General features: G+C 40.2%; 1 protein-coding gene across 1 annotated transcript in view; it reads right to left on the bottom strand.

The window, feature by feature from the left end:
* LOC138019945 (protein fantom-like) overlaps positions 1-20,421 on the bottom strand; it is a 40,794-nt gene that overhangs the window by 5,051 nt on the left and 15,322 nt on the right. Inside the window, 26 exon segments of the mRNA XM_068866917.1 lie at positions 1,088-1,347; positions 1,894-1,990; positions 2,559-2,769; positions 3,344-3,585; positions 5,237-5,329; positions 6,307-6,432; positions 7,261-7,415; positions 8,720-8,867; positions 8,983-9,077; positions 9,789-9,918; positions 10,253-10,322; positions 11,501-11,616; positions 12,606-12,683; positions 12,780-12,845; positions 13,595-13,696; positions 14,198-14,316; positions 14,407-14,473; positions 15,004-15,054; positions 15,165-15,271; positions 15,892-15,976; positions 16,069-16,123; positions 16,815-16,888; positions 18,727-18,798; positions 18,942-19,016; positions 19,198-19,303; positions 20,149-20,219. Coding sequence (XP_068723018.1) covers positions 1,088-1,347; positions 1,894-1,990; positions 2,559-2,769; positions 3,344-3,585; positions 5,237-5,329; positions 6,307-6,432; positions 7,261-7,415; positions 8,720-8,867; positions 8,983-9,077; positions 9,789-9,918; positions 10,253-10,322; positions 11,501-11,616; positions 12,606-12,683; positions 12,780-12,845; positions 13,595-13,696; positions 14,198-14,316; positions 14,407-14,473; positions 15,004-15,054; positions 15,165-15,271; positions 15,892-15,976; positions 16,069-16,123; positions 16,815-16,888; positions 18,727-18,798; positions 18,942-19,016; positions 19,198-19,303; positions 20,149-20,219 — 2,871 coding nt within the window.

Raw genomic sequence — 20,421 nt, 5'->3', positions numbered from 1 at the left:
CAGATACATATTTCCTGTAACTTTTGGACATCTCCAATTTACTAGCGCTTTGTAAGGCATGAGAAAGCCCTGCCCCCCATCTGCATAATTATTAAGTCACTTGAAGAGTTCATCCGTTACGCAGGGTTGGCACCAAGTTGGTAAGGCATTGCACGTGAGAGGTAGTCGGTTTAAACCCAGTTGAGAAGAACACTCTGGATCTTAAACTAACTGAGGGAAAGGTTCTGAGGTCGTAATTTCGTGTCCAAACGTTTAGAGTTGTAAGCTTTCTCGGATAAGGCTATAAACCGTAGGACCAGTCACGCAACCATTATTTGTTAACTTTTCGGGAAGTTAAAGAACCCACACACTACATTCACAATATTGCTGTTGACTGAGATTCAGTAAAGGGGTTCTCTGTACTCAGACCTCCACTTGTGCCCCACACTCATAATCTTATTTGAGTCCTAGGGCCCGTTTCTCGAAAGTCCCGAAACTGTACGGGCCATTTTCGGGTGTCACAATTTCCTCTGGACCTCAAGAACGCATAAGATTTAAGTCGTCAAACTTAAATCACATCGGCTTTCCTGAAATAGCGGTTGGGAGGAAGAGAAATGGCTTTTCGGGAGCCGTCTCTCGAAAGTCCCGAAAAGCCATCTGTGAAATTGCCAACCGCTTGTTTTGGAAAGCCGATCTTTTAACATGTTTTCAAGGTAACAAAAAGAAAATAAGTGTGAAGTTTGACGACTTAAATGCTCTCCGTTCTTGAGTTACAAAGGGAATTCTGACACCCAAAAATGGCCCGTAAAGTTTCGGGACTTTCGAGAAACGGCCCCCTGGTCCCGATAACTTTTCGGGCCCGAAAAGCAATTGTGAAACTCACTGTCATCCGCATATTTCTAAAAGCTGGTCTTTTAGTGTGTTTTTAAGACGACTAAAAGCAAAATAACTGAAAATTGATAAGATAAGATACAGAGGGAATGGTGACACCCAAAAAGTTTCGCGACTTTCGAGAAAGGGGCTCCTGGAGGAAGGTGCTACACTTTAATTTAGGGTTTAATCGAATACAATCGTTTTACTGTTCGCACCCAGTCCCATATTCGTTTACCTTTAAGGCAGATTTTGACCGGGATGGACTCGGTGTCACTACAACTTGTTCGCTCTCACTGGTTTCTGCTCCACTTTCTGCTCTTTCGTCTCCTTTCTGATCTTCTTTGTCGTCACTTTGCTCCTCCTCGTCCTCGTCCTCATCCTCACCCAACTCTTCCTCCACTTCATCTATTTCTTCATCCACCTCATCAAGCTCTTCCTTGGATTCTGCAGTTGGTAGCGGGATGTCTACTTCATCTTCAAGTGTGGAGTCGAAGTCTAAAAAAAACAAAACCATTTTCGACCGCTTTGAACTAAGAATTGTGAAGGTAAAAAACACCTGATAGACCGGGAGTTCACAGCCTGTAACTACCATTCATGTTCAGACTTCACAGACAGCTAATTTAAATTGACTTTCCGCGATTCAGACTCGCGCAAGAGCCTTTCTCGACAATTAGAAGCCTTACCTCAATAATCACAGCCCAGGCCGTTTTCGAGAGTGTTAGGAGTGGGTTTTTTTTTTTTAAATTAGGACCCGAGGAAGTAATTTTTACGCGCAAAAATCGAGGTGTCTGAAACTACCGCGTATATACTGCTAGTAGCGGTTTTCCGCATTGAACACAATTATTGAGTCAACGGAATGTGAACTTAGTGCGCATACTCATGCAGGGCAGCAGTGGTGGTCAGTCTGTTACTCCAATCTAAAGGTGGCTGTTACTTGAAATACGAAAATGCCTGAACCTCAATCCTAAATTCGTCGTCTTTCTTTTCTATCGTTCTCAACTGATGGATAAAGCAGTAAAAAGAAATTTAAAATATGCTAACCGTCATTCGACGCTGGTTCCTCAAACATGGTATCTTCACTAACAGCTGCGGCTTCAGTTGTGCGCCTCATTTCTTCAGCAACTAGATCCTCGTCATTCTGCGATAACATTAAAAAGCGCAAAAGACAGTGCTGTCTCGCTTCATAAAATCCATACCTTTGAGATTATCGAAGTCGTTTCCATTCTTTTCAATGATGTCACGCCCTTCATAGATTCAGTGTAATAGGATTTACGTTACGAACAGTGTACTCTGGTATTCATGTTGATCACGATCATCAGTACGACTATACGACAAATTAAGTAGCGCTCTATTGGGATAAATCATTTTACGTTGGTTTTGTTGTTGGAGTGACAAAATAGGTGGTTTGGATTTACTTATGTGATCAACGCTTTCAAAGGGAAACCCGTTTGTTAGTTTGGGACAAAATTAATTATAACAGCATGGTAACTGAGCCCCGTAGTTTTCACAGGCTACTTAAATTTGGGCATGCTGGCTTTAATTGCCGACTACCCTATGTAAGTCGACGTGTAAGTCTTGTAACGACAACTCTCAGTATCAACTGATACGTCAGTCTATTCAATCGTGGGGTAACATGACCCAGTTGAGGTGGAAAGAGTTGATCCCGATAGACCACGAGATACGAGTACCCCTAGCTTTCACCCTACCGGTTCATCCTCGGAGGACTCCACAATTTCTCTAACGGACCTCTTCTTGACCTCTGGCTCCTGCACGTCCACAGCTTCAATCATTTCATCAACAGACATTTCTTCCACGGGTTTTTCATGGACAATCTTACGCGTGCGCACTGCAGGCTTGGGTCTTTCGACTTTCGCCTCTCCAGACTTGCCTATTGCCAATGACTCAACTGGCTTCACTCTGAAGAATCAACGATCAATACAAGCAAAGGGCATCAAATTTTTCACGAAAAAGAAAATATCCTACACAGAACTTGTGGATCGTGTTATATGGTGCCCTGGTCATTGTCTTGAATACCAGCATGGCTAAGGCATTGTCATATCAATGGACTCTCAATCTACAAAGACGTACTACATATAACAAGATATACAGGGAGCCCTCGTAATCTCATATTCTCTTTTGACTCCAAATATACAGCATCATACAAAACTGTAGATGAACATGACTGAACTAATTATTTGCGCTTTCAAATGATCACACAAGATTTTTTTAGCACTTTTTCTTCTTCTTTTTTTCTGATTAAAAAAAAAAAAAAAAAGATCCGACATAAAAAAAAAACCCCATTCGAATTCACCGATCATCCAAAAGCCCATTAGGTTTCTCTTGGTTTCCTCGCTATTAATGAGCTTTCTATTTTCTGTAACAATGTTTACCGCAAGATAAAACAAAACAAAAAAATTGAAAACGCCGGCCAAGAGTCATAACCAAATAGAACGCCAACTTGTTTACGAAGAAGGAAATTTCAAAGGATTACTTTTCAGTCTCCTCTTGTCCGGGCTTGGTCTTCTCTATTACGTCCCCCGTTTTTCGCCTTATCTGGGACAGTTCAGTTGGTTCGACTCTCCTGGGCACCTTCTCTTCTGGCTGATCACGTTTGGGTGTGGACCACCCCAAAGGTGAGGATGGTTTTTCTCTCTCCTGTGGGATCGGTTTGGACTCTGGTTCGCTGTCAGAGCTGAACGGCAACTCCTTATCATCAGGAACTTTCATGACTCTCTGGAAACCGGAACACTGGATATATGATTTGTTCACCTATTTTACTGCTTATCTTACTACTTTGTCTAGTTGCATTTGTATAATCTACTTTCATCCATGACTGTAGTATCAAATTTTATAACTGCTGTTCAGCATGTTGAATCTCATGAGACACGTCGCGGGGACAAATAACCCCCAAATTGGTGATGCACAGTTACAAAAGTATCAGTTCACATGAGGGAAAATTTCGTTGCAACATATCCCTGAAACATGTACCCGCAACATTTTCATGGGTGTGCAAATTTTGCGGTTTTGTCCCTGCTACATTTCCCCGCTACACGACCCTAATGCACGTCGCCTCAGTGTATACTAAACACCTTTTGTCGCTGCACCACGATCCCTCGTGTCTGCCCACCCTAATTTACCTTCATTTAAAGATTATTAAAGAGCAAAGCTTAAGAACTAACTTAATTGTTGAGAGCAAATCCCCAGCCGCTAAGAATATTGACATTGGCAAATTGCAAGACGAAATGAGCCACGCATAACGCACAGCCAAAACGGAGGCAATGGGTAGCCCAATGGTTAGGGCACTTGCCTTGAGATCCGGGGATCCCGGATTCAAGACACGTTCTGGCAACTGGTTGACTTTGTTCCTGGTATTCCCGGGTTCAACTTCTCAGACCGGTGCACTTGTAAATACCCAACTAGCTTGCCTCCGGCCAGTTGGGATTCTTTACTGTTCTTGTTGAATGTTCTGTTCTGTCGTGATTGTGTTCAATCCCCCTGAAAAGCCCCCACGGGGAGTGGTCAATTAAGGAGGCTCGAACCAGTTTCAACGCTTCCAAGTGATGCTCTTATTGAAAGGATCGGAACCACAACGTTGTATCATGTATTCGAGATATTGTGGTATCAAATGAAACACGAATTATTGCTGAACAAGCTACAGTCATTATTGTGACGTAATATGTCACCGTGGCAATGGGCAAGCCCTGTAAAAACATCCTTTATTTTGTCTTTAGTTGTTTATATCTCAAAAACGAACTCAGTGACCCCCATTTTTTATTTCTGAGAAGTAATTAGAAGGGCATGATGAAACTTCCTGCAAAGTTTAAAAAAATTCTGTCCAGTTGATTCAGAGCCACTTTATTGTTGTGCTTTTTATACGGTAGCTCTGAATCCTCTTGACAGAATTTTTTTAAACTTTCCCGAAAGTTCCATCGTGGCCTTCTAATCACTTTTCAGCGATACAAAAGGGGGGTCACCGAGTTCGTTTTTCAGATATCTGCAACTAAATCCAAAATATAGGGTGTTTTTGCTGGGCTTTGCCGTTACTAAGGTAACTTATTAGATCACAATAAAGATCACATCTTGTTTGGAAATAATCGATGTTTCATATGGTACCATAACATTGCTGTTACGTGATACAGTGTTGTAGCGTTATTCCATCTAAACAGAGTCTTCTAAGTATTGAAACCCTTTCGAGCCTCCGTAAGTATGTATGTATGTGCAGCCGGCGCTCAGCCCCATTTGCATGTAATAGGTTCAACTATACCTAATGGCTGCCAGATTTTCAACCCAATCATGGAGGGAAACGATGCAAACGTTTCACTGCTCTTTGAAATAAAAGTGGTTGTAAAAATTTAGACTTAATGAATGTCCAAGATATACAAACCTGAGGCACCGTGCGTGGCTTGGCACTGGCTGGTAGGTAGGTGTATCTCCACTGCAAATCAACATCAATCGTCCCATTGACATCTCCGGAGGCCTGATGATTTTTGACAAAGAGAATCACTTCATTGTAAAGTATTTCTAACCTTCTTAGGTAATTGAGGTCCTTCACCCATAAGGCACAAACAGAAGGATGGCAGTGGGAAATCTTGAATAAATTGCAAACCTTACATGGCTAACGCCAAAATGAACGATTGTAAGCATTTTTTTCCCAAACGTAAGCAGTGCTTTAATTTCAATGAACCCATTTACGACCCAAAAACGGTTATTAGACTTTAAACCTAACAGTTTCTAAAATCCCACTTGCTCAAAGGACGGAGAATTAAATTTATTTGGTCAGAGGAAACGGGAAGAAAGGACACCCCCATACTTGCTCTTTTCCATAGGTAATTTGTCTCAAGTTATTTTTAGATCGAATCTCACGCTGTACAGATCCCAAGGGGATTAGGCAGCAGCCAATCCTACGGTGGGAATGTGTTTTCTGAGCGTGGGCTATCCACGCGGAACACATTCCGACCATATGATTTGCTGTTGCCTAATCCCCTTGGGATCTGTACAGCGTGGGAGTCGATCTAAAAATAGCTTGGGACATATTACCTATGTATGCAAGGGGGAAATTATCTATGTATGTATGGGGGATGGTCTCTCTTCCCCCTTTATTTTCTCTTGACGTTGATTATTCCACACTTTCGAGATTAAAAAAAGAATTCCGTTTTAACAAGCACTACTACGCAGTAGTGTCGCTTCAATCTTTCATAGAAACTCGGAAAAGATCGAAGCGTCTCAGCTATAGCAGGATTCACTCGCACATATGAGCACATATGAAGACGCCCACAATCTTCTCAACCATAATACCCAGAAATGTACGAAGTCATCAAAAGTCATCGCATATGTGGTACTTGGGGTAAGTAACCTGTCTACTGGGTTAAGTTATCACGGCCTTGTACAATTGGAGTAAAAATTGTGAATCTATGCCAGTTGCTACGTAAATCGTGTACTTAAAGATGTACTAACCTTCCTCATTTCAAATGTACCCTTAATAGGTTTGTCATTGGCCAGAGTTATAAGCGGAACTTTAGCGAGTCCAAGGTAAGCTGCAGGTTCGGGGTCAGCATCGTCAAACACAAAAATTTCCAGCGCCTGAGAACATGAACAATTAGAATGGAAACAAAAGGAAGGAAGGAAACCGTTGGCGCACATCGTTGCCGCTGTTAGGTCATAGAGTGCGTTGCGTAAAATGAAAAGAGAAAATTTGGTCGGCACACATTGAGGGGCTAACCACTTCTAGAGTAACCAAAAGAACCAAAAGTATTGGAAGTATTTGAGAAATTGCTAAATGATTTCTAGTTGTTTGATAACAGGTGAAGGGAAAACGGCAAAAGAGAGACACTTTGTGGCTCAATGGTTGAGCATGCGACACTGGTGTTACCGAGGTCGTAGGTTTGATTGCTGCATTTGAGATTTGGCTTTTTTTAGTTACCTTCGCCCGTTGCCAAGAATAGAAAAGCATCGTTCTCAGAGGTGCATTACAGCATCGCCACTGTCATTAGTTGCACTGATAATTTCTAATTAGAGGACACTCAGAAAAAAATGCACTGTTACTTCATCGAGACCATGTACTGTCTTTTGTTGTTTCGGGTTGCAAGGATAGAAATGGATAGCAGTTTATGTTTTTTTTGTAGAATGCCAACAGTGTATTTTTATCATAGAAAAAGCAAACGTTCCAATTCACTTCATTCACCTTAAGAGTATATAACTGTACTGACACTTAATATTACTGCTATCTGTTGCTTCGCATTGAAAGGATAGAAATAGATCGAAACTTGAAAAATAAAAGAGAATTTTTGAAGATCTTTCACCTCGTTATGAAGAAGGTGCCAACTACACCAAGCAATGCCAAGCACTAACGCGGTAAATGGGTGTAAGTATTTCAAAAAAATTACAGTTGAAAGGAATTAAGTTCCTTACCGCTGCTCTTAAGTAGGTGTCAAGCTCAGTTGTCATAGGAACAGGAAATGTCTTGACGTCATTAAACTGAGGTGTGTTGGTGTTCTGAACGATGTCTGTGTCGTGATCAGCAAAGTCGAAGAAACGATAAACCGCGTAAGGACTGGGCTGTATCCCTACAAATGGTGAACAAAATGGAATTTGATCCTACTGTACAGCACGAAATGCCTTCCTACTCCTGTGCTCGCATGGTTAGATACATAAGGTGCCTATAATTTTGCATCAGGTAATGCAGAGACCTTTCCATGGAACTGTTCTGTTCACTGGATAAGGATTTGAGAAGCAGGTAAAGTTCTCTTGGCTTTTAACGACTAGAACCCAGTCTACTATTTTGAAGTATGCGCCCATATAAACCCATTTCCGAGTTGCTGTTTATCTCCTTTTCAAAACGAGTATTCATACGAAACAATTTAAATCAAAATGGGTTAATATGTATTTTAATGCTAATCAAACTCATTTAAATGGTCAGGGTTTCGCACAAAACCCTTTTGGAAACATAAGCAAACAGCAATCCGGAAATGACCAGTCTGTTTATCCTGTTATGCATATGTTTACGGTAACGAATGCCTTTACCAAAAATAAAAAAAAATGTGCCAAAAGTAACTACTGGAAAAAGAAGGGGGACAAGACAGCGCTAGAGGGGGTATACACTACCGTGAACAACTAACATAACTACATGTAAGAAGGGGGTAGTTTCTAAAGAAACTGTGGTGCTGCGTCGGTGGGGAAGTAGTATACAAAAATTTGGTTTTATCAACGGAGTTGATAATGTAAATTGGCCACCGTACAGAGATTCTAAAAGCTGACGTTTCGAGCGTTAGCCCTTCGTCAGAGCGGATTCGCTAGAGGAATTATGGGTTACGTGTAGTTTATATAGTAGAGTAAGAGCTACGCTATTGGTGGTAACATGGCCATGTGAAAAATAGGAATATATTATTTAAATGAAAAGCGTTCGTTAATACCGTGAGGATTAAGGGTGCCGATTTGGAAGATGAATTTTTGTTCCAGATTCTTGCGGCTCTCCGTCGTACCTAGATGAAGGGAAAGGCCGCAGCTAGCCATATGTTTTTTGGAGTGGTTAGGGAGATCAAAATGATGAGCGACTGGCTTAGATGCATCTTTGTCATTCTTCTCAACATCGCGAAGGTGTTCGCGGAATCGGTCACCTAGTCGTCTACCTGTCTCGCCAATGTATAATTTATTGCATAACGTACAGGTTATGCAATAAATGACATTTGCGGAGGTACATGTGAAACGATCAGTGATCTTAACAGCTCGCTTAGGTCCCGATATCTTGCTAGTGTTAACAATGAAAAGACAAGTTTTGCATCGTGAGCACGCTTTTAGAATCTCTGTACGGTGGCCAATTTACATTATCAACTCCGTTGATAAAACCAAATTTTTGTATAACTACAAGTACCTCGTCTCCTAGGCATGACGCCGCTGCATCTGATCACATGTACTTCTAGTTCATTGACGTCAGAGGGTGGTTTCTCCGGAACGTGACCGGCATCCTCAAGGGCCTTGTATGCGCCAGAGTTCATGTAACCTAGCGCCTTAGTTCGCTCCTGAAATACAATCATAGGAAATCTTTGAAACAAAAATAAATTATTGCATGACACTCGCAATTAAAATTTCGACTTACTTGTTTCTTAAGCGTTTGATAACAAGAAATCTCCTCACCCTGTATAACCTGATTGCTTGATCCATGGGAACTCTTAGTCGAACCCAGTACTCCAGAGTTGCAAACTCCGCTCCTTGACATTCAGGGCTAGTGCCTAAATACCAATTTGGAAAGAGCGTGATGAAATAGCCCATTTCCTGAATATTACTGAACACTTGAGTCTCCTTGTTTGTCCGGGCTATAATCTTTTAGTAAAGTGATTTCAAATAGCGCAATCTTGCAAAGAAATGTAACGTAATCATCACCCTGCACTCGGGGTCTGTTTCCAAATGCAGTTATATATACAGTGTATAAACTACAACTTCTACAATCCAACTTTTTTTCGCCAAAAAAAAATGTCTTAATTCCGTGCACCTATTACGAGTAAATAAAACCATTAAGAAGAGGGGGTCACCGTGCTCGTTTCTTTGCAACACGACGACAAATGGACGGCAAAGGGGCACTTTCGGTTTCAAAATGATCACTTGCCGCAAAAGGACTGGGGCCTTAACCAACAGAAAAAGTCGCAATGTTATGCGCAGTATGAGGCGCACAGTGCAAAACAAGGGAATCACCTTAGACCACAAAAAAGAAAATGTAACGGACACAGCACTTTTAAGGCTTTACACATTTCCACAGAACTCTATACGCATACACGGTTGCGGGTTGAAAAACGATCCGCGTAAGGTACAGTGCCTTTTACAGCGCATAAAATGAGAAACAAAGAGAAATTATTTACTGGTGGGCATAAATTAAAAACAGCTACTCACCAAGATCGCTCGTATTTTCCTAATTATTCGATCTGCATGAAGCGTTTGGCACCCACCTATGAGCTTGGCAGTGCTGTGCACCCTCCCGTGAGGCTTTTCGAGCAAGTCTCGAAATCTCAGCTGACAAGCTGCCACTGTCTTGTAATCAGTACCAAAGGCGCGATGAATCTCTACTAACGAGGATTCCTGTCATTGAAAAAAAAAACAGCACTGAAATATTCAGGGAGAGGAAACACAAAACACTTTCATGAGTCAAAAGTCTTAAATACAAGGATTCATTCTTCCCTTCCCAAAGACTGATATTTGATGACCAACCAAATTTGACTTTTCGCCTATATTATTAAGGCCCAGTCATTCAGTCACTTCAAAATTTGAAAGAACTGTTCGCAACAAAAGTGTTTTTGCGCAGGGAGGTTGTATGAAAGCGCAAAAAGGTTCTGGAGGTTGGACAATAACTATTAATAAACTCCACAAAAAATCAGTTTGTGGCGAAGTTAACGCCCTAATACTGAAAACTCACCTTTTGCAAGTAATGAAGAAAGAAGTCGTCAACTCTCACGATATACTGGGAAGTAAAATTAAATACAGGTCTGAAATAAAAGAAAATGTATACATTTAATTAAACAACCATAGAGAAACTCACAAATCGCGAATGTCTTCATACGAGTTAAATTCATAATAATTTGAAATTGATCGCCTGAAACTAACGAAATGATCCAGATATTCAATGAGAAAAAGATCCCAAACAACAAAACAAATGGTTTGAAGTTTTAACATTTATTGACTTACAGTATTTATTTGCTGTCGTCTATTATAAAATAATTAGGATAGTACGCGCACTCTCATTGGTCAATAGGTGTGTTTAGATGAAAGTATGGAACACGGCTATGACATCGAACGAGTTTTGATTTGCTATGAAAACACAGAAAACGTCCTCTATTGCTTAATTCTAACTAAATAGAGGAGGTTTACATCAAGAGGATCTCAAAAGTGACGATAATAATGTGAAGCCGGGGAAAGCCCAATAGAAGCTCTTAGTCTATGAGCATTAGGGCCCCTTACATGTTCCAGCACACGGCAAAGTCTCTTTTTGACTTATGGCTGTTTCTGCTTAGGTGGCCTCATAAACCACAAGCCTTTTTAGAGACATCAACGCCAAGCCGGCCACTTCTGGTGGAGAGAACAGGGCAGCCACAATAGCGGGGACTCCATCCCCTACTCTTCTCAAATAGTGCGTGGGTTCTTTAACGTCCCACAGGGAACTTATGACATGAAGGATATTTGTGAGACAAGGCCTACGGTTTATAGTCCTTATTCGAGATGACTTGAAAGTCTAACTGTCAGTTGCAGATGAAATTACAGAGGCAGCACTTTCTCCTCAGCTATTGTAAGATCCTAAGTGTTGATCCGGCCGAGGTTCGAACCCGCAACCTCCCGCATGACATCCCGATGCTGTCATGCATGCCAACTGACAGCCACCGGTGCGCGGTTCAGCGGGTGGAAAAGACATACAACAAATCAGAGGATATGGCCTCGAACCATAGACCCTGTCTCTCTTCTCCCGGGTGTAAAATAGGTACTGGCAAAATACTAAATAATGGCACTATGACTGAGCAGCTTCCTGTCATGGAGGAAGTAGCAATACTCGTAGTGGCTCCATTTGAAACCGGGATAAGGTCTGGCTGTGTGAGACCCAGCATCTCAAGAGGGAATTTGACTTTTTATGTCCCTTCATAAGGATTTCTTTAACATTTTGTTTAAAACCAACCTGGTTCCCTTCACAACAGGTGTTGTTTGAATTTCATGTTCAAAAAATTCATATGTGACAAATGTTATTGGTTCATCGTCATCAAACTCTTTAACAGATTCTTGGGAGAAAGTGACCTGCTCAAAACAAGGAAAAAAAAGAAAACAAATAATGATCGAAATGTAGCCAGCGAAGCAAGCGTTTCCGTGCAGGGAATATGAAATATTTTGATGTTTTGGCCGCGAGAAGAATGGAGTGAGACAATAAAAATGGACGGAGACGTTTGCTACGCAGGTTGGTCGAAATGGCTCGCTCGGTGTTTCCCATGTTTCGCCTATTCCTTCCTTAGTTATGTGTCTCTAAGTTGATTTGTTTTTGTCGAGATTGTATCAGGTTTATTAGATGGTGTGTTAGAACTCCTGATAACCATTCCCTACAGAAAAACGCCGAAATTTTGTTGTCATAGCAAGGGTCTAAAAGGTGTGAAAGCAGGGTCGGCGCGGGGTTAGAGAAAAGAGACGCGGGTTCGATTCCCGGACTCAGCAATGCATCATATACGGGTTGACTTTGTGGTATCCGACTCTATTCTGCCAGCACAGGATTTTCTTGGAGTAAGTTCCGGTTTTCCCCTCTCCCCAAACTCTACGTTAACTTGGCAATCTCCTCAATTAGTAGAGCACTAACATGCAGCTGTGAGGCTAGGATTTGAACAAAGATATATTCGAGCGTAAACTGATTTCCTTCCCGTTTTGACAGCGAGACTATTCTACACATGCAAGTGCCAAGTTTTCAATCATATCACAAAACATGCAGGGAACTCGGAAAAAAGTAACGTTTTTTCAATAATTAAGTACTTCCACCCCGGTTATCAATAGAAATGAAAAAAGAAAAGGTTTTAAAGAAAGAAGAAGCTCAAGTCCCGGCATCGCCTGCGAAAAGGCTCTTCGTTAGGTTATTTTAGGATACTAAACGACAAACCGTCTGGAGTTTAGGGGCTAGAGCGAAATTTTGTCAACATGTTATTTGTCCAGCCAAACAGTTATTTAACTCAAACGAAGAGCCTGTTTACACGTTAGCCAAAGCATTTCGGACAATTTCACACCGAATCAACAGTTCCATACTGTACCTTATCAATATGAATTTCAAAGATATTCTGCCCTCTTTCCAACTCCACTGTGCTATCCATTTCTTCAAATTCAGAATCCTGTTTGCACATAATTTCCAAAACTTAAACTAGAAAAGGCGAGATTAGCTTAAAGAAACGACGGAAAGAAAATGACCTGAAACCAGGAAACTTTACCTCAGAGGTAACGGCTTTATACTGCTTGGTTCCATAAGCGATGTCACGCATTTGACTCTCCAGTTTCTAAAAACATAACAAAATGAGTAGACTGAAGAGGAGCGACAACTTATTAGCGACTGCAATATCGATAGAAAATGGCGGGTCCCACTTACATCTCACATGACAAGGAAACATATTTATTTTGGGTGACGAGTTGCTTTATGTATTGTTAGTATTCTTTAATCATATTTAGAACTATTTTGACAGCCAAGTGAATTCTGAGGCAGAAGAATCTCTAAGTCACTGAGCGTTTGTGAAACGATTGTTCTAGGATAATAGCCAAGGTCACATTACAATATAGCAAAAAAAAATTCTTATATCTTTCTTCTATTCTGTGATCATTTTAAGCCTTCAATAATATAGAGAAATTGTGCGACGGTCATTTGGTGTTTCAATTGTATAATCAACTCGTGTGAGGTGATTTATAGATAAAGGGGTTGAGACTCTAAAGAAGCTGTGGAGCTGTGTCGGTGGGCAAGTGAGACACCCAAATGAGTGTTAGCCCTTAGAAGGGCTAGCGCTCAAAACATCAGCTTTTAGATTTCTTTACAGCGCTCAATTTACCATAGTAACAAACCAGTCGATAAGCCCGTTTCTGTGAGGTGATTATAGAAGGAAGGGGGACGAGGGGTTACAATTGGTATTGCAGAATTCCCTCAACGTTCTCCTCTTCCTCACTGCAGGGGGATATTCCAGGGAAAGGGGGAGGTGTTGTGACAGAGGGGTAATCGAACTGTTAACAAAAGACAAAACTTGTGATGTGCTATACTGACTCTTATTCTGTCAGCTCTGATGTCCAGCAATTGTGCATATTCTTGCATCTTCAGATCATATTCCTTCTTGTCTTCCGTCATCTTCTTAGTCACTCGTTCAACCTTGAGTGGAAATAATGCAAACGCGAGGATTTACTCATGCCGCTTATTTTCCCAACAAAACAGTCAATAACTCAATAACCAGAAAACTATCGCATTGCCGGTCTTCCCTTTCCGAGGAAGCGTAAAAATATATTCAGTCTTAAATCCTTGCTTCTTACCACAGAGAACTAAAGAAAAGAAATCCTTCATAGATTTGTCGGGCTTAGAAAAGGTGGGAAATTCTTGAAAAATCATTGAATAAACCGTGAGAGCAATGAAGGCGAAATTGAAGGATGCACATTTAAGCCAAAAAGTCCACGATATTTTCTAATACTACATTAGAACTTTTGAAACTTTGTTTTTCGACTGGAAGGCCAATGGGACGAAATTTCTGTTCCGGTAAGAGATTGGGGCAAGGAAAACCGTGACCGTACAGGAGTCATTCGGTGCAGCAACTTTTAGCCGGCTGCTTACATGCTATTCAGTAAGTTTGCGGTTCTCCTACTATATCAACCCTCAAACCTCAGTTTGGTAATCCTTGTTGATCTTGTGTTGAATAATTAACATATTCCTGGTTTTCTCCAGCTCGTTGATAGTGTCTGCATGGGAAGCCTGCAGTTCTGTTACATGTCTCTGAAGATCTGCAACACGAAAAAATATTACCCTCTCCACTCCTGTTTCAAACTTAAAACAGTGACACAATTGCTCGCAGACCCCACAACTAAAATCACCTTTGCTCCTTTCATCGTCGACCTTTTCCAAGAAATCCAAGTCCTGGCTTCCCTTTTCTTTCCTGTGCTGAAAAAATGATGCATCTACATGTAATTAATATATGCACGCCGGCAATGCTTTATCACAAAATAAAACACTGGTACAGTGTATACTGTTTCCCTTTTCCTGCCACGTTTTCAGGTGAAATGATAATGATCCTAAGAAGTGTTTTCGTTTTAACACGAACTGTATTGGAATAACATGTTTGATCACTAAGCCATCTCTCACTTTGGACTTGAACCATTTTCAACTTTCAATCTTGATCAATCTTTTCATTTTTAAGTTTGTACTCAGTCAAAGATTGATTAGTGAGTTTTACCGTTCGAAAAAAACAGAAATAAACTTGCACAAGCACAAGCTTGCATATCTGCGCTACCAATGATATCGGATTTGTCTCTATTTCAAATGTGGTACTTTTGAGAAATTTCAGCCGGTCTCTTTTCTTCGAGATGCGCTAACTGGCTTCTTGGCTTCCAGTTGTAACTCCAACATCAGACAATATGGCGCAAGAAATATGACAACTCAAGATGAGTATGAAAGATACCTAACTGACTTACTTTTATCAAGACAAGAGCCTCCTCTATTTCCTGGAAGTCTACCGCACTTTCCTGTGGCATAAGTGGTAAATAACAAGGGTTGCGGTCAGTCACGAAACTATTCACTGGATAAAATTACAGCCGTGAAATAAAGCGGAAGAAAACAATCACGCAAAAATTACCTTGGTGAAGAATTTCATTTTTTCCTTCAAGTCATCGTGTTGTTCCTTAAGTGCATAATGCTGAACCCGCAATCCACGAAGTTCTGACTCTAGCTTTTCAGCTGATTCTAAAGGAGAAAAGAAATTTGAATTTCCAGAGGCGCGCACGCCTTATGGTGATTAACTAACTTATGGTATTTTAACTTATTATATCCTCAAAAGAATATCGTGTTTCCGATTGGTTAATGACGACTGCATAAATAGGTTATAAAGTGCAATCGAGATTAGAATCAGTACGGAAGTTGCTATAATAACACAGCTATTGAGTAATTTTGTTTGAATACGTATTAAATAAAAATTGTGTGAAGATGCTCGCGCTCTTCGTGACTTATGGTCACTCGTGATGTTTTCGTGCAATTTTGAGAACTTTCAAAGCATCAATCGTGGCCATAAATCACGAAATGTACGAGCAAGTACATACGATTTCCAATACTTATGTATGTCTTGTGCAACAACTGAATAGTATTCCTGATCCGTTTGTCTCACTTCATTTTTCTCGCGCTCCGCTCTCCTGCGCACCACGTTGCATATCAAGCGGCAAGGCCAAGTAGTGGGCATTCTAAGAGTGCTGTACTTGACGAATGTAAAAGTCTCAAGTGATAGGAACAAGTGCCACTTCCTTTAATCTCCTTTTCTCGCCTTTGCAGGCTATTACTTGCCATTGAATGTAACACATCAAAAAACGAACCTCTCTCATGCGTCAGCTTGTCAAGAATCTCATTTTTCTCTTCCAAATCCGACTTCAATGTCGCTCGGAGCTGTTCCAGTTCCACCTAAGAAAATATTAATGGCAGAAAGATTCACTTTATGCTGCCTAACGTATTGAAGTTTCACACAATCACGAAGATCATGTAAGCTTTTTTACCTCCATTTGTCTGTATTTTGCCCTATGTTGACGTTCCCTTTCTGCATCAAAAGCACTACAGAAAAATTCAACAATACGAGAACAGTAAAGTGACAACGCTTTTCCTTTTCCTCGTCGTAGAGTTAGAGGATGATGGTACAAGTTTAATTTGTCACCAATTCGTTGATGATAATAGCTTATGAAGACAGTCCTGGTTATAAAACGATCCAATGTCTAATATGTTAACAGAGCCAGTGTCATAAAAAAAGCCTTTGAGTGAATTTGTTCGGAGTGTACATGACGCCATACACTTCTCATCACGCACTCTGTCCTTCAAATGCAGCCCCTTTTTTTCTGGAACCAGAGACCCCGAGACTCAGAAGATCGGAGCTGGAAAAGTTTTTGCAGCCTTCATCTGTCTTCCCAGCTTATTGGTGGCTATTCACAAAACCAGCGCTAAGGAAAGAAAAGCTGCCAGCGGCATTTGCGCTTTCAAAAACATGAGTGAACTCCGTGACGTGGTGAGGGTATCTAAAATACCCCTAGAAAATAAACAAAGAAACGCAGCCAGATTTCATTTGATACTGAGGATTCTCATGGAGCAAGGACAAATTTCAAGTAATTGGGACTTATTATCGAACTCCGGAAACTCAATTACCGATTTAAGACGCATAAAAACATCCACTCTTTCTAATTATGGAAAGCGCTTGTGCCCTTGAATGTTATGCACCGAAGAGCATAAGAGTCTTTATACTACAAGCTTTCACCTGTTAACCAGTTTCTCGTTTGCTTCCTTTAAAATAGCATTCTCTGCCTTGAGATCTGCTATCATCTGAAGTTGCTGAAATAAAAAAAGAATGTTGCAGGTTAAATTTGACTTCATGTCAACTTCTTTCAACCTAGGTTAAAATGTTCTCGACCTTGGTTGAAATTGCAAGAAGTAAAGATAAATGAAAATCCAACTGTTATTAGAAAGTATGTAAATTAGTCCTGGAGGTGTGTGGATGAACTTAGTGTAGCTTAAATTTTTCACGAGTTATTTTGTAAATCCCCAATGGTCTCGCACTGACTTCAAATGGTTAGCATTAAGGTTGGGTTTAGGCAATACTATGCAGGATAAGCGATTCTACTTTTTTATCTCAAAGCTTTTGAGAAGAACGTTCTTCATGGATGAATCCTCTTAGGAGGGCAGGCCGTCAATAAAATCTTCAAAGGAATAAAACTTGAGAACTGAAACATACTTGATGTATGGTTGATTTATAATTTGCTTAGTTATTTGCTTTATTTTTGCTTACAATGAATTCGTAGTAATAAAAAAACAAGTGAAAACAAAACTTTGAAAAGTCACTCAGGAAAAAGGAATTTTATAATGTATTGTTCAGAAGCCATTTTTCAGGCTCTTCCAAGTGTTATTTCTTTTAAATTATCAAATAAAATGTTTGGTTTTGTTTTAATTTTGCTAAGTCTGTCGAGATGTATGTAGTGATAAATCCAACCTTTGCATATTCCCCTTCAAGTTCTACAATTCGAGAAAGTAGCACATTTGGATGACGGGGCGTTTCCTTGTTCAGCGCCACATAGTCCTGAAGTTGGAACTTCTTCTTTTTTCTTCTTCCCCTTTAGGGCCCAGTTGCTAAAAAAGCCGATTAACGCTAATCTAAGATTAAAAATTAACCAAGCAGTTTATTTCTCTATTCCCAAATGCTGTTCAACGCAGATTTTCGGCAGAACGTTACATGAGAAGACGTCAATCTTGAAAACAAAAATAAGTAAAAGAAACTTTCACCAAAAAGTTGAAAATGTGAGACAAAAGTTTACGCTAATCCTGGATTAAGTTAATCGGCTTTCGAGGAACTGGGCCCAGGTGTATGACAACAGCAGACCGCAGACTGCAGACTGCCTACAAATAGCGCTCATAAGCAGCATTTAATTAAGTCTAAGCACCCAATTCAAAACGGTTATCTTTGAATAACTGTGATTTATGGTTAGTCTACTGTCCGCGGTCTGCAGTCCGCAAGTGTCAGATATCGTTCTCCTTTAAAGTCTGGCGCATCCACTTTTTCAAATTATTGACCATTTTCCGGCCTGCTCTGTATTTGATACTAGACTTGTCCACTAATTTGTGGCCTTTTGATTTCTTTTCTCTGAAAGATTACGAAAACCGCTTCATATGGCATTTTGGCAATGGTCCTGTGAATGGTTACGTTTTTTTTTCAAGCGGTTTCTCCAAGATAATGACACCAGTGGTTTGGTGAGAAGTTCCTTTCTTTAATTAAACTGCAAACAAGGTTATCTTTCGTTGTTCTGCTTGCCTGTGCCACCATCCGTTGTGCACAGTGCGAACGTCGTGTTTGCGGTGTTTCCGTCATCACTAATTACTCACAAATTATTATCCTTTGTCAGATGAAACCTTTAACCGAAATCGCAACATCCAGAATATACGTTATAGTGTTCTAGCAGGGGCTGATGTTTCCTTATATCTGAGCCGTGCTCTCCCAATTCAAGCCAACTGTGAGCTGGTCATTTTGCGAGTTCATTCATATTAAACCCGTAGGGATGTAAAAATGAAGACACTGTAATTATTGCACTAATAGCATTTTCCAGCGAAAATGAAAGACAATTTAAGCTCAGTGCGACCTGCTCCCACGTAAAAGACTGAATGTAGAGTAGTCCGCTTACTTCTGATAAAGATTTTGACGCTATTCCTCCAGACTTAAGTTCATTCTTTAGCGTTAAGTTCTTTGTTTGCTCCTAAAAAGGAATTAATACATGTCTGGTCAACAAATAAATAGCTGTTAACGAAAAAGCTTGTTAAAAGAAGTTTGTAATAAAAGTAAAAATTTTCACCTCACAACACAACGCTGACAGATTACGGATTTCTCTATTTATCTTACTTGTTTGACTTTATCATTCAGTTTCTCCAGTTCCTCTAAAACTTGTGTGTGGCTGACTTTGACCTTCTCATGATTCTGGTCAAAGAAAGAAAACAGAATTATTAATATAAATGAAAAATTAAACAAAACCATGTGGCATGGCACGATTACCCCAAGTGAACACCAACCCCTCTGTCAATGTGCAATTTTGTGCGCTGTAACAACATGCAAAAAAGTCATGCAGAATGAAAATGAAAATTAATTTTAATTATCATGCCTCTTGCAGACTCAAATACTTGGCTTGCAGTGCTTCAAATCTTGTAACTTTTTCCTTTATGTCCCTCTGTAGCTTGATCAAATCAACATTTTCTTGAATATTAGACCTACAGTAAATCCGAAAAAAAAAAGGTGGTTTCAATAAAACACTTGAGCAACATGCCACTTGGTTTCAAGACTGACAAAGTTTAATGTCTCCATTCACATTTCCTCAATCAACTGCTGGTACAATACCAAATGTCATTTAAAGAATGGCAGGTAGGCGCTCCACTTGACTCAACAAAGGCCCAATTTCAACATTTTTTTATTGCAAGTTACTCCTACAGTAGATAATTTCATTTTCGAGTTTTATTTTCGTACTCTGAGGCATTTTATTGTCTTTTCAAATTTTATTTAATTATAAGACTTAGTATTTTACTCTGTCTAACGCCAGACAATTTTACTCGTCAATGGGGAACCCCAGGAGTCAATGGGTTAAGGGGAAAAATGCTAAGAATTTTCTCATTCTCTTCATTCTCTTACCTTTCCTCCTTTATTACTGCATTCTTTTACTGTTTCAAATTTGTATATACTGTACATGTTTGTACATGCGGAATTTTATGAATTGGAACTTGGTAGATTTATGGGTGATACACCAGGCAACGACTGTCGTTCATTGCAACTTGTCTCATTCTAAATGATCACATGGGGTTGAAGGTGCTTCCAGAAATAATTTGTTTCATTATATTGATGGCAATTGCATGCAGATCCAGTAGGAATTTCTCACTAATCAAAAACACTCAAATTTTCTATATCTACCTCCCCCAACCCTCTCCCTCTCCCTCCCCCCCCTCCGCCCCCCTCTCCCCCAAAAAAAAATACTTTCTGTAGAGACCAAAAGAAGGCTGGAAATAAACAATAATTCAACAAACTTGCAGCTTACATTTTAGATACAGGAAATTAGCAAACAAACCTCTGAGCATCTGATAACTGCTCTTTCAATCTCATGATTTCTCCTTCATGTCGGGACTGGTTTTGCCTCATCTACCCGTAAACAACAAAGTCGAATGGAAAACAGAGTCATGTAAAAACAGGTCAAGTTTCTCGGCAGTCTCGATCTACTCTTAAAGTGCCCCTATGATCAAAAAAACCGCTTCCTTTTTTCCTTCAGATTCTGAAAGTGTGTTTGGTTTACCCCTGACTTTCAGAATGTTGACCTTTGATTTTTATCCAAAGGCCGTTTACT

The sequence above is a fragment of the Montipora capricornis genome, chromosome 10 (genome assembly GCF_036669925.1).
Source record: "Montipora capricornis isolate CH-2021 chromosome 10, ASM3666992v2, whole genome shotgun sequence".
Classification (NCBI taxonomy): Eukaryota; Metazoa; Cnidaria; class Anthozoa; order Scleractinia; family Acroporidae; genus Montipora; species Montipora capricornis.
Note: the sequence above shows the minus strand (reverse complement) of the source record. Positions and strands in the feature narration are given on the sequence as shown.